A 12,752-nucleotide genomic window follows, 5' to 3' on the forward strand; every position below is an offset into this window, starting at 1 on the left:
TAGTATAAGGAAACATAGGCTATCAGATGCCGAAGTTCCAGCCAACAAGATTACCCAAATATCTGGGACAAAAAATATAAACAGCACTAACATCTACAGCAAAATAAACAACGATTAAAACAGGAAAATTTTGACTATTCTAACATCAGCTGATAAACCCACAACATTGTCTATTAACAACGAACATTATTCCGCGCCTTAGATCATTACCCAGACCCAAAATCACACGATCTCAAATGTCAGTCCCACATTGATTCGGATATGAGATCCATGCAAACAGTTTCTCGCGACAAGTTATCTTTTACATTCCGTACGGTAACAACATGGCCGACACATCGTGCATGTCAATCCACCAACATGGCGCAAACGACAATCCTCCTATCAAAAAAATATAAACGAATCGAAGCTTTAGACAGCGACAGCGATTTAGAAAAGTCCCATCTTCATTCAACAGTTCAATAAAGCATCTAAACATGCTACTTCCAAAACCCCGCTTCATTTTTTTTTCGAGAGTAATTCGTCCCTAAGTATTTATAGGGTATATTATCACTAATTTAAAAAACAGAAAATTATTGTACATTCAACATGTTATCAATGAAATTACTTTAATGATGCTATATTTAAGTTATTTGTTCAGATCTGTCTCACTCGTGAAATAACCTCCGTATCCAATTACAAAAACATTATGCATTATTATTCTTATCTTTATTAATTTAAAAACTAACGAAATTACAAAAATATCCCTATTATGATAAATGTGTTCTTCACACTGAAGTTTACCTGTATATTCACCTGTAGGAAAACTGGTTTTGTTTACAGCAAAATTGCTTACCTTTTCATCTTGTTAAGAGTTTTTACCTCATTATGTTGGTGCTATTTTAACATATTTAACTTTAAACACAACCCGAAGTCAAACACATGTTGCCGGTTCTCCATTTGTAAACATTCTACGTAACTTCCTGTATTGTGTGTTCACGTACCTTTGTAAAGTCCGCTCTCATTGGCTAATTGGCGTTATGTGAATCTAATAGTTCTGTTTGATATAAACTTACCGATTCATTGATTTTCTATTGTTCAATAATGTACTTGTCCTTTTCTCATTGAAGTTGTCCGGCAGAACACTCCGTGCAGGTACTGCTTCAGCACCTAACTCTTTTTCTGCTACTTTCACTTCACAGTGTATTTTGATAACTGAGTCACTGACTTATTCGGAATTTCTTTCTTAAAAAGTTTATTTTTTGAAATTAATTAAATTTCTTAGTTGAAATAAATATTTTTGAATTACCTTTCTTCTAAAAATTATTTAGATATTTTGGAACATTTTTCCACTAAAACTTGACTTAAGGAGAACCGAGAAATTATTTATTACAATTTATACCTAGAAAATATTTACATTTTCCAATTTATTTTGGTGCTTTTTGATAAAGTATTCATATTTTGAGAATATTTCTACATAAATATTTCATATAGTACAATTTTTCCTTTCTGAGAGTTTCTCTTCTCAATTTTGTGTACATTATCCATATTTTTCCTTCATTTTTGTTATTGCATCTTGTTAACATTAAGGCGCGTAGCTGCCTATACTCAAATACGCAGGTGTGTACACATCGTTTTCAAATAAAAAAAAAAAATTGGGGAGGGGGGGATAAGAGATTTGTGAGAAGAGAAAAAATATCAATACCAGGCCATCATTAAAAATATCTTTGTTTCCCCTAACCCGACCCTAAAATTTTAAGTTGGGTAGGTAGGTAGGTAAATAATTTTTTTTTTCTGACAGCAGCTTTGAAAATACATTCTGAATTTCTGATAAGAATGGGTTTTCATGAAATTGTACTTTATAAAAGTTGATAAACATTTAAAAAAAAATATTTGAATAATCTTCTTAAAAAAACCTTTTCAGTCGGCGGGATTTAATTGGGTCGGCCGCGTTAGGGGACTCAAAAGGTATTTTTGATTCTGGCCCCACCCAGCAAATATTTGTGTTTCAAATTATTTTATCTTATACTGTTTTGATTCCAATTTTATATTACCATGTCTTTATAAACAAAAATTGTAATGTTTTATTAAATCATTGCCAAAACCAAATAAAACATTCATTAATTTGTAATTCTTCTACAACACATTGATAATTATTTTAAAGATCTTCGAGAAAATGTCAACCTTTGAAAGAATATGATTTGAAATATGACATTATTTTTGTTAATAATTGAAATTAAATAAATTAATTATATTTGTTGCTGAAAGTTAAAAAAGAGTAGATGATACCAATATATCTTTTAAAAAAATATTCAGCCTCTACATGTACAATAAATTTGCATGGAAGTATTTAACTTTGTGTTAAAAACAATATTACTGTAATGTCTTACATTCTGTGCATTGTTATTTAGAAATTTGCAGATTATGCATTTTTAGGTACAGTCGCAAATGTGTCAATATCTGTATGACTTAATACGTTGTTCATTGTTCAAATTGTTTTTATAATCATATTTTCACGCTTGAATTTTGCTGACTGACCATAAAGTCCTGTCTGCTGTTTATGTTAAAGTCAAAATCTGCTGCGTTTTGTTTATTTAACTTGGGAGGGCCTACAGTTTGATATTTATTTTAATTATGAAACTATGCTGTTTCCTGTGTAGATTTACTATTTAGTCTGTATTTTCACTCACAAAATTCATTCTTGTAAAAGACTCAGAAATATACATGTCCAGACGTTACTAATCTCGGAGAAACTGTGGCCGATCACAATTTAAGTTTTACAAGTTTTCAGTTTATTGTTTTTAAAGCTGCAACTTTAAGGCTAATGTAAAGCGACATTAAATACCTCTGTAAAAGTTCATGTGTACTTTTAGCGAGTAAATCTGTGTATCTAATTTGTCAGGAATGTAACTTGATCGAGTTCATTCAAACTTTGTGTCTTTGTAGTGATTTTGTTTGTAGCTTGTATTTGTATATTTGTATTTGTTTATTATAGCTTTTTACCATCCACACACAACTCACACAGCTACTGTATATCGTCGCCTATTGTAAACAGTGACACCTGCGCATATATGGATCCGCGCCCCTATGTGAACTGTTTGTGACAATAAAACCTGGTTAACTGACTGTAATCCGTGTTTATATGTTTTCAATTAAAAATGACATGGAAGGCAGTACAGTAAAAAGATTACAAGTGGCCAACCGGATATACTCTCTTTGATTTCGGACGTCGGACTCCGATCACTATAATTCGTCCATCATGAGTTCGGGTGAAGAACAATCCCGTATCAGGACACCGACGGAAGAAGGACTTTCTTTATATATAAGTAACAAGGAACGCTATGAAGGAAAAATCAATAGTATATGGTGTCGTCTCGTATCTTATACACAAGACATTGAAGCATGTCAAAGTGACAAAACGTCGCTGGAAAATATACAAACTGATGCCCATCACTTATTTCAAGAATACAAAGTAAGTGCGTTAGAATTTCTGGAATTTCTTGACAGACCAAACACCGAGCAAAGTATTACGGACAAAGAATGTTTTGAAATATCTTACCAGAGTAACATTCACACAGTCGAGGAAAGGCTGCAAAAAATTAAGGAGCTTTTACAAAAACTGACCGAATCTGATAAATTAGAAACAATAAGTCAGCAATCGTCAAGATCGTCCCTGAGTTCAATCATCGCACAGAAAAAGGCAAAGGCAGAAGAGGCTCGTGTGCGTGCTGACTACGCTAAAAAGGAAGCTGAATTAAAGAGACAGAAGGCAGCTATGAAAGAACGAATAGCTGTACAGAACGCTGCTTTGGAAAAAGAAAACGCAGTGTTAGAAGCTGACCTTGAAATTCTGGTTCATACACGTGAGGTTGCCGCGACAGAGGCAGCCTTAGAAACACTCGAAATAGAGGAAGTGAAATCTAAGGAACTATTAGATATTCCGTCAGTACCGAAAAAGGAACTAACTGAGAATTATGTTAATGAACTCCCAACTGAAGGTCATTTAAATCCACGCGCTGTACCATACATTCCTCGTCAAACTGTGGCTACTGGTCAACCAACATTCATGACCTCTTACCCAGGCCAGGTAGGACACCCGTATTCATTTGTACAGCAGCCCATACCGTTCCAGAGTGAAAATGTAAGGCCATTGCAAAATACGCTATCTCAAGATCAAGTCAAGGCTACGGTCGACCAAAATCGTGGACTAGCAACAGACTTTACTCGTTTTTTACTAAAGAAAGACCTACTGTTATCTAGTCTGTGTTGTTTTACAGATAAAGCAGAGATGTACCCGTCTTGGAAATCGAGTTTCAAGAATGTTGTCCAAGAAATCGGAGCAACCGCCACCGAGGAAATTGATATGCTTGTGAAGTATACCGGAGGTATATCTCAGAAGTACGTTCTCAGTCTGCGTGCAGCCCATACACGAAACCCGGCTCTAGGACTTAAACGAATCTGGGAACGCTTGGATGAAAGATACGGCAGTCCAGAAATGATTGACAGCGCTTTGAAAAATAAATTATCGTCCTTTCCAAAACTTACCAACAAAGACTTTAAGAAACTGTATGACCTCGCCGACATCCTTGCAAAAATTGAAGCTTTGAAGGAAGAGGACATGTACGGGTCTATGTTTTCGTATTTTGACACATCTATCGGGATTGGCCCAATAGTTTGTAAACTACCATATATGCTGCAAGAAAAGTGGACGACTGCAGCATCCCAGTACAACAAAAGACATCATACACTACATCCGCCATTTACGACATTCTGTGACTTTGTTCGAGAACAAAGCAAAATAAGAAACAATCCAGCACTCCAGTATGAATTGTCAACTGCATCAACTGTGAGCCCAGCTGCTTCTCGACAGAAGCCTTCCGAGAAACCTGGATTTCGGGTAACAGCACGGAAAACGGATCTACAAGTTTCAAGCTCACCAGGAACAGTATGCCCTATACACAACACAGGGCACCCACTCAACACATGTAGATCATTTCGCTCAAAGCCAATAGCCATAAGAAGAAAAATTCTTAAAGACAAGGGAATATGCTTCAAATGTTGTGCAGGCTTTCACATGGCAGCCAATTGTTCCACCGTCGTTTCGTGTGACATTTGCAAAGCTAAAAATCACCCCACAGCTCTTCATGTAATTCCAGAACAAAACAGAGGGCAGACATCCCATGGCGGGGAGCAGGCAGACCGCAATCTTATAAATGGTCAACAGAGCACTGAAGTGAAACCATACTGTACGCAAATATGTGGGGACTCATTCTCCGGCAAATCGTGCGCGAAAACAGTGTTAGTTCGCATGTACTCACAATGTGAACCATCTAAAGAGACAATTTGTTATGCTATGATTGACGACCAATCAAATCAGTCTTTGGCAACACCATCTCTCTGTGACTTTTTTAAGGAGAATTGCACTCAGGAATCAATGTACCTGTTGTCTACCTGTGCAGGTCAAACACGTTGTTCAGGTAGAAAATTAAAGAATGTCACGATTGAGTCAATTGACGGCAAACAAAACTTCCGTCTACCACCCGCTCTTGAGTGCGACCAGATTCCAGATGTTAGAAACGAAATACCAACCCCTGATGTCGCCTCATACTATCCGCACTTGCAGGACATCGCATCACACATACCTCCTTTGAATCCCGATGCAAAAATAATGCTTTTGATTGGCAGAGATCTGATTGAGGCCCATCACGTCCTTGATCAACGAATAGGACCGCCAAACTCTCCATATGCGCAGAAATTGCCCCTTGGATGGACAATTATAGGAGAAACTTGTCTTGGTAAGGTACATCGTCCAAAAGCTGTTAACGTCTTGAAAACTAATCTGACAGATGATGGCCGCGTTACGCTCTTCAATCCCTGTATCAACTCGTTTGCCATACGGCAGGAAAATCTACACCAACCTGTCAAACTCGGAAACAATCTATTCCTAAAGACGGAATCTGATGACAAGCCTGGACTATCCACAGACGATAGAACATTCTTAAAGATTATGAATGAAGGCTTCCACAAAAATGAAGACGGTAACTGGTCAGCACCACTCCCGTTTCGCAATCGGAATTTCAAGATTCCTAATAACAGACCCCAAGCTATAAAGAGAGCCAAAACTCTTGAGTCAAGCCTGAGTCGTGATCATGTGAAGAGAGAGCACTTCTTTGAATTCATGAGCGGTATCTTTGACAATGCACATGCCGAAAAAGCACAACAAATGCCAGAAGAGAGTGAGCGCTGGTATCTACCAATATTTGGAGTTTACCATCCTCGTAAGCCAAATCAACTGCGTGCCGTATTCGACTCTTCAGCTAAGTACGGAGGAGTATCATTGAATGACATACTTCTTACAGGCCCGGACCTCACTAATAGTTTATTGGGAATTCTACTTCGATTCCGTCGCGAAGCAGTAGCAATCATGGGGGACATTCAACAGATGTTCTACTGTTTCAAAGTAGATGAAAATCATAGGGACTTTCTTCGTTTCCTTTGGTATGAGGACAATGACTTCAGCAAACCACTGATAGAATATCGCATGTGTGCACATGTGTTTGGAAACAGCCCTTCACCAGCAATCGCTACCTATGGACTCCGTAAAACTGCCGAGATCAGCAGAGAAAATTATGGTGAAGATGTCAAAAATTTCGTTTGCAGAGACTTTTATGTAGATGATGGACTGACTTCATTACCAACATCTGACATGGCAATAGATCTAATGAAGAGGACACAGTCCGCACTACAAACGATTGGGAATCTCCGCCTACACAAAATTGCTTCAAACTGTGAAGAAGTAATGAGAGCATTTGGGCCGTCTGATCTAGCCAAGGACTTAAAAGACCTTGACCTGTCGAATGATTCGCTTCCTGTCCAGAGAAGTCTTGGACTCAACTGGGACATTACGTCAGATAGTTTTACCTTTAAACTCGCCAATGATATCAAACCATACACCAGACGAGGAATATTGTCAACAATCAATAGTGTGTATGACCCATTGGGTTTCCTTGCACCAGTCCTTATTCGAGGCAAGCTTATACTAAGAGAGTTAACAACGGGAAACGTTGATTGGGATGAAATCTTACCTGAGTCTAAATATGAAGAATGGGAAACTTGGAAAACCTCTTTACGCCATTTGGAGAAGGTTACTATCCCACGAATGTGCATTTCAAGGTCATTTAGTGACACGGTAGATAAGAAACTTCATATCTTCTCAGATGCATCAGTAAAAGCTATCGCTGCTGTTGCGTACTTAACATCAGACAGGCATTCAAGCGTTGGATTTGTCCTAGGAAAAGCCAAGGTCGCACCAACCCATGGACACACCATCCCAAGATTAGAGTTATGCGCAGCTGTGCTAGCCACGGAAATTGGTCAGACAATATCTGATAATCTCGACATTCCGCTTGAAAGTATACAGTACCATACTGACAGCAAGGTGGTTCTTGGATACATTTGCAATGAGAAACGTAGATTCTACACTTACGTCAGTAACAGAGTGGCAAAAATCCGTCAATTATCTCATTCGACACAATGGACCTATATTCCCACAGACAAAAATCCAGCGGACTTAGCTACCAGATCTATTTCATCATCGGATTTGCAGCAATGTTCCTGGTTGTTGGGTCCTAAACATCTATTCAGAGAAGAGCCAAATGGGCAGAGATTTGAACTTCAAAATCCAGAGGAGAATAAAGAAATTCGACCCGAAATAACTTGTGCTAAGTCAATAGCATTAAAGGAATCTTTGCTTGGAACACAACGTTTTGAACGGTTTTCATGCTGGAAGAGACTTGTGAACGCTATTGCTTATGTTAAACGATTTCTTAGCGCCAAAAACAATCTCCCAGAGAAAGACTGTCTTCAAACCGGAAAGGAGGCAGAAAACCTAATCATCAAGGAAGTCCAAAGTAAGATGTTCCCTGAAGACATTGAATGCATCAGCTTACACAAGAAGTTGCCAAAAGAAAGCAAAATTGCAAATTTCGACCCATTCATCGACGAATATGGATTGATGCGGGTAGGTGGGAGACTTCGTCATGCAAAAATACCAGCTGATGAACGACATCCAGTTATAATTCCAGGGAAACACCATGTAGCATTATTGCTCATTCGACATTTTCATGAGAAAATAAAACATCAGGGTAGACACTTTACCTCTGGTGCCATACGATCAGCTGGCTATTGGGTAATAGGTGAGAAGCGACTAGTATCGTCAGTTCTCCAAAAGTGCGTTATATGCCGAAAACTACGGGGGCAGAACGAGCATCAGAAGATGGCAGGTTTGCCAGAAGATCGAATCACTCCTGGACCACCGTTTACCAATGTTGGTATTGACACCTTTGGGCCTTGGTCTATCGTAACAAGAAAGACTCGTGGTGGAGCAGCAAACTCAAAACGCTGGGCCATTATCTTCACTTGCTTAACAACACGAGGCGTCCATCTGGAAGTAGTTGAAGATTTAAGTTCCACTTCTTTCATCAATGCTTTAAAACGATTCATTGCGATTAGAGGGCCAATTAAAATAATTCGCTCAGACTGTGGAACAAATTTTGTAGGAACTGCAAAGGAGCTGAAGCTCGATTGCTTTAATGTAGGAGATACCCAAGTGAAAACGTATCTAAATGACAACAAAGTTCAATGGATCTTCAATGCCCCGCATTCATCTCATATGGGAGGAGTGTGGGAGAGAATGATTGGTGTCACCAGAAGAATACTAGATTCCATGATGTTACAACACTGCGGGGACCTTACCCATGACGTTCTCGTAACTTTCCTAGCAGAAGTTTGCGCAATTATCAACTCTAGACCACTTTCCGCCGTGTCATCAGATCCAGAGGATCCGTTCCCTTTATGTCCGTCCTTGCTACTAACACAAAAACCAAACGTACTTCTGTCTCCAGACGTATCATTCGAAATTAAGGACATATATAAATCGCAGTGGAAACGAGTACAATACCTGGCAGACGTTTTCTGGAAGAAGTGGCGCGTAAGCTACCTACAAAGTTTACAGTCGCGTCAAAAATGGTCGGACAACAGAAAGAATGTAGCCATTGGCGATATAGTGCTCTTCAAAGACTCTCAATCGAAACGCACTGAGTGGCCTATGGGACTTGTCACGAAAGTTTTCCCGAGTGTGGACGAAAAAGTGCGCAAGGTCGAGGTGCGCGTTTCGGGAAAACATTCGACTCACGAGAAACCAGTGACTTACATTCGTCCAGTAACTGAATTGATAGTTTTAATTTCTAGTGATGAGTAGTGATATCTTTTTTGAGTTAAATATCAGACGGGGAGTGTAATGTCTTACATTCTGTACATTGTTATTTAGAAATTTGCAGATTATGCATTTTTAGGTACAGTCGCAAATGTGTCAATATCTGTATGACTAAATACATTGTTCATTGTTCAAATTGTTTTTATAATCATATTCTCACGCTTGAATTTTGCTGACTGACCATAAAGTCCTGTCTGCTGTTTATGTTAAAGTCAAAATCTGCTGCGTTTTGTTTATTTAACTTGGGAGGGCCTACAGTTTGATATTTATTTTAATTATGAAACTATGCTGTTTCCTGTGTAGATTTACTATTTAGTCTGTATTTTCACTCACAAAATTCATTCTTGTAAAAGACTCAGAAATATACATGTCCAGACGTTACTAATCTCGGAGAAACTGTGGCCGATCACAATGTAAGTTTTACAAGTTTTCAGTTTATTGTTTTTAAAGCTGCAACTTTAAGGCTAATGTAAAGCGACATTAAATACCTCTGTAAAAGTTCATGTGTACTTTTAGCGAGTAAATCTGTGTATCTAATTTGTCAGGAATGTAACTTGATCGAGTTCATTCAAACTTTGTGTCTTTGTAGTGATTTTGTTTGTAGCTTGTATTTGTATATTTGTATTTGTTTATTATAGCTTTTTACCATCCACACACCCACACACAACTCACACAGCTACTGTATATCGTCGCCTATTGTAAACAGTGACACCTGCGCATATTAGGATCCGCGCCCCTATGTGAACTGTTTGTGACAATAAAACCTGGTTAACTGACTGTAATCCGTGTTTATATGTTTTCAATTAAAAATGACATGGAAGGCAGTACAATTACTATGTCTTGTATTTTCAAATGAAAATCGAAATGGCATGATTTTGAATGAAATATTTGGAAATTCCACGATCTTTTAGGAATTACGCCCCTGGGCCCTCATCAGGGCTTCGCCCTGGACCCACTGGGGGTCTTAAAGCGGACTCCAGCCGTTCTCTGCGTACATTTCACTTCCATTCTGCATACGCGCCTGACATTTTTGTTATCATCTTTACTCATCTAAATAATTTTTGTTATATAAAATACTGAAATTTAAACCTGACTTACGTTGTTCCTCTCTGTCATAAGCACACCCAGTGATACGACTTTGGTATGTAAGAGAATCATTGCTCCTGCGCAAAGCTAAGGTATAATCTTTTAATAGATTATTTATCTGGCTTGCGGGGGCATGAAACCCTCTTCCTTACTACACACCAAAAAAAAAATTTCGAGTTGTACATTAACGAAATAAATTCATGAGTTCCTCGGTCATTGTTGTTAACACCATACTTCTATAAACTTTTTTATGCTACAGTGGCTGCAACGTTATTTTTGACAAACTAATCGTGTAGAATCGTTCGTGTGACGTGCGTGATCGTTCGTGTATCAGACTCAATAGTTTGCGGTTTTAATCGTGCGTGATCGTGCTTTAAGAAACGTGTAAATTTCGTTTTGTAAGTTTTTATTGGAATGTTATTTGTTATATAAGCATTTTGCTTGTCTGTTTTTTTTTTCAATGCAAATAAAATATATATAATTAAAATGCAGAACGAACTAATTATAGCTTGGAAATAAGCAATGTAGTAAGTCGTACAATATTGTGTTCTCGTCAAATAGACGTTTAAGGATTTTTCCTCTGATGTTAATTAATTATGTTTACTGTTAATTATGGATAAGATATTTTTTTAAACGTTAAAGTTCCAAGAAACTAAACCTACAGTCAAAAGGTGAGATGACTGTAAGTATCACAACACTGTTGAGTTAAAAAATTAATTTAGACCTTTAACATTGTGAAAGTCTTAAAAATAAATTAAAGAAATTAAGACTAAAAATTATTTAAATGTCACAACAAAGATATTTCAGTGTTGTTTAAGTACACGTCAACCTCCATATCCCTTCTTTTTCCCTCAACAATGAAAATTTGACCCCACAAAAATATTAAGTCTGCATTTCCTAGCGTAAAACATTCAATAACTCATGTAACTGGATTGAGCTGTGTCAATAATATTTGCAAAAAGGCAAGATTATAACGTTTTTTTAATGCAACAGACATGAGACACTACACATCCACTGCATATGCACTCTCGAATGTATAATCATCAGACAGGAAAATGTTTTATAAAAATCTTGGACATTCCAACAGTTTGAAAGATCATGTGTACCAGGCTCCACCTGCAATAAAAACAATAATATCTGTTGAAAAATATCTTCACTCTGTAGAAAGCAATAATTAGTTTATATATCATTTATATCATTGAATTCTTCATTAACTGCCGTAGTTTGGGAATATCACATTAACTTTATTTTTTTTTATTAACATGCACATTGCAGGGATAGAAAATGTCAATATTGAAGATGACTATGACCCTGTCAGCAATCTAAGTATGTTTCATATATATACTAACGGAAAAAGAAACTGTGCATCGGAAAAGTTGGCGTAAAACTCGGAGCATATTGTTTATAGTTATATACGATTAATACTCAATACAGGTAGTGATATTAATGACAATAGACTTGAACTCGAATGGTATATATTTTTGTGTTAAAAAGTGCGAGACAATTTTATGGACTGGATTTGTTCAGAGAGTCACTTTGGTATCATAAGAATCTGTAATTGTGTTTTGCCAAGGCTAAATGAAAATCAACGTCTTCGTGCTGTTGGAATGTTGCAGGCTGGGATGGCCCAGAACATTATTGCACGACAATTTGATGTTCACAGAAACACTATCCGGTCATTATGGAGACGTTTCCAACAATTTGCCAACACTTTGGATCGACCACGTTCAGGACGTCCCCGTGTGACGCCAAGAAAACCATATAAGACTCATGCTGCTCAGAGGCCAAGGCATCAAAACATCATTTCTTCCAGATGAAAAAGTCCGTTAGTGTGTCATCTTTATAAGCCATAACTTTTTCCAAACACAAAAGCTCAACTGGTTTGAATTTGTCACAACTTAAGTTAAAATTGGCAAAGCTAGATGTTTTGTTGTAGGACAAACTATTGATTACAGCTGAACTCCAGAGAGATACATATGAATTAGCACAACACCTGAGCATGCATACACACTGATCAATTACTTCATAAAAACATTACAATTTAATTTCAGAGTGAACAGCTGAGAAGCCTCGGATACGAAATAGTTACCGTTGCCATGAAATCAAATGTCTCCGAGCCACCCCACATCCTTAGCTCATCCAGTGGACTTCATCACTAAATGACTTGATGAATTCACTAGATGTGTAAAGGTGAGACCGGTTACTTTTGCTTTCAAGAGTAAGTTTAAAAACTATCCCGATACACCACTGTTGAAAAAAGAATAAACTGTTCACCAGAACTAAGTTTGTTTTAATTTTTATACCCCCCGCAAACGAAGTTTAGGGGGGATATTGGAATCAGCTTGTCTGTCTGTCTGTCCGTCTGTCTGTAGACGAGATTTTGTCCAGACCATTTCTTGGAAACTGTTGCAAGGAT

At 37.6% G+C, this 12,752-nt stretch overlaps 1 protein-coding gene across 1 annotated transcript; it reads left to right on the forward strand.

Moving 5' to 3' along the window:
* Positions 1-3,235: 3,235 nt before the first annotated feature.
* On the forward strand, positions 3,236-9,235 carry LOC133179600 (uncharacterized). The gene has a single exon (XM_061314314.1). The coding sequence runs from the start codon at positions 3,236-3,238 to the stop codon at positions 9,233-9,235; it is 6,000 nt and encodes a 1,999-aa protein (XP_061170298.1).
* Positions 9,236-12,752: the final 3,517 nt, after the last annotated feature.

Source organism: Saccostrea echinata, unplaced genomic scaffold (assembly GCF_033153115.1).
Source record: "Saccostrea echinata isolate AGI-Se365-2 ecotype Australia unplaced genomic scaffold, CSIRO_AGI_Sech_v1 ptg000005l, whole genome shotgun sequence".
Taxonomy (NCBI): domain Eukaryota; kingdom Metazoa; phylum Mollusca; class Bivalvia; order Ostreida; family Ostreidae; genus Saccostrea; species Saccostrea echinata.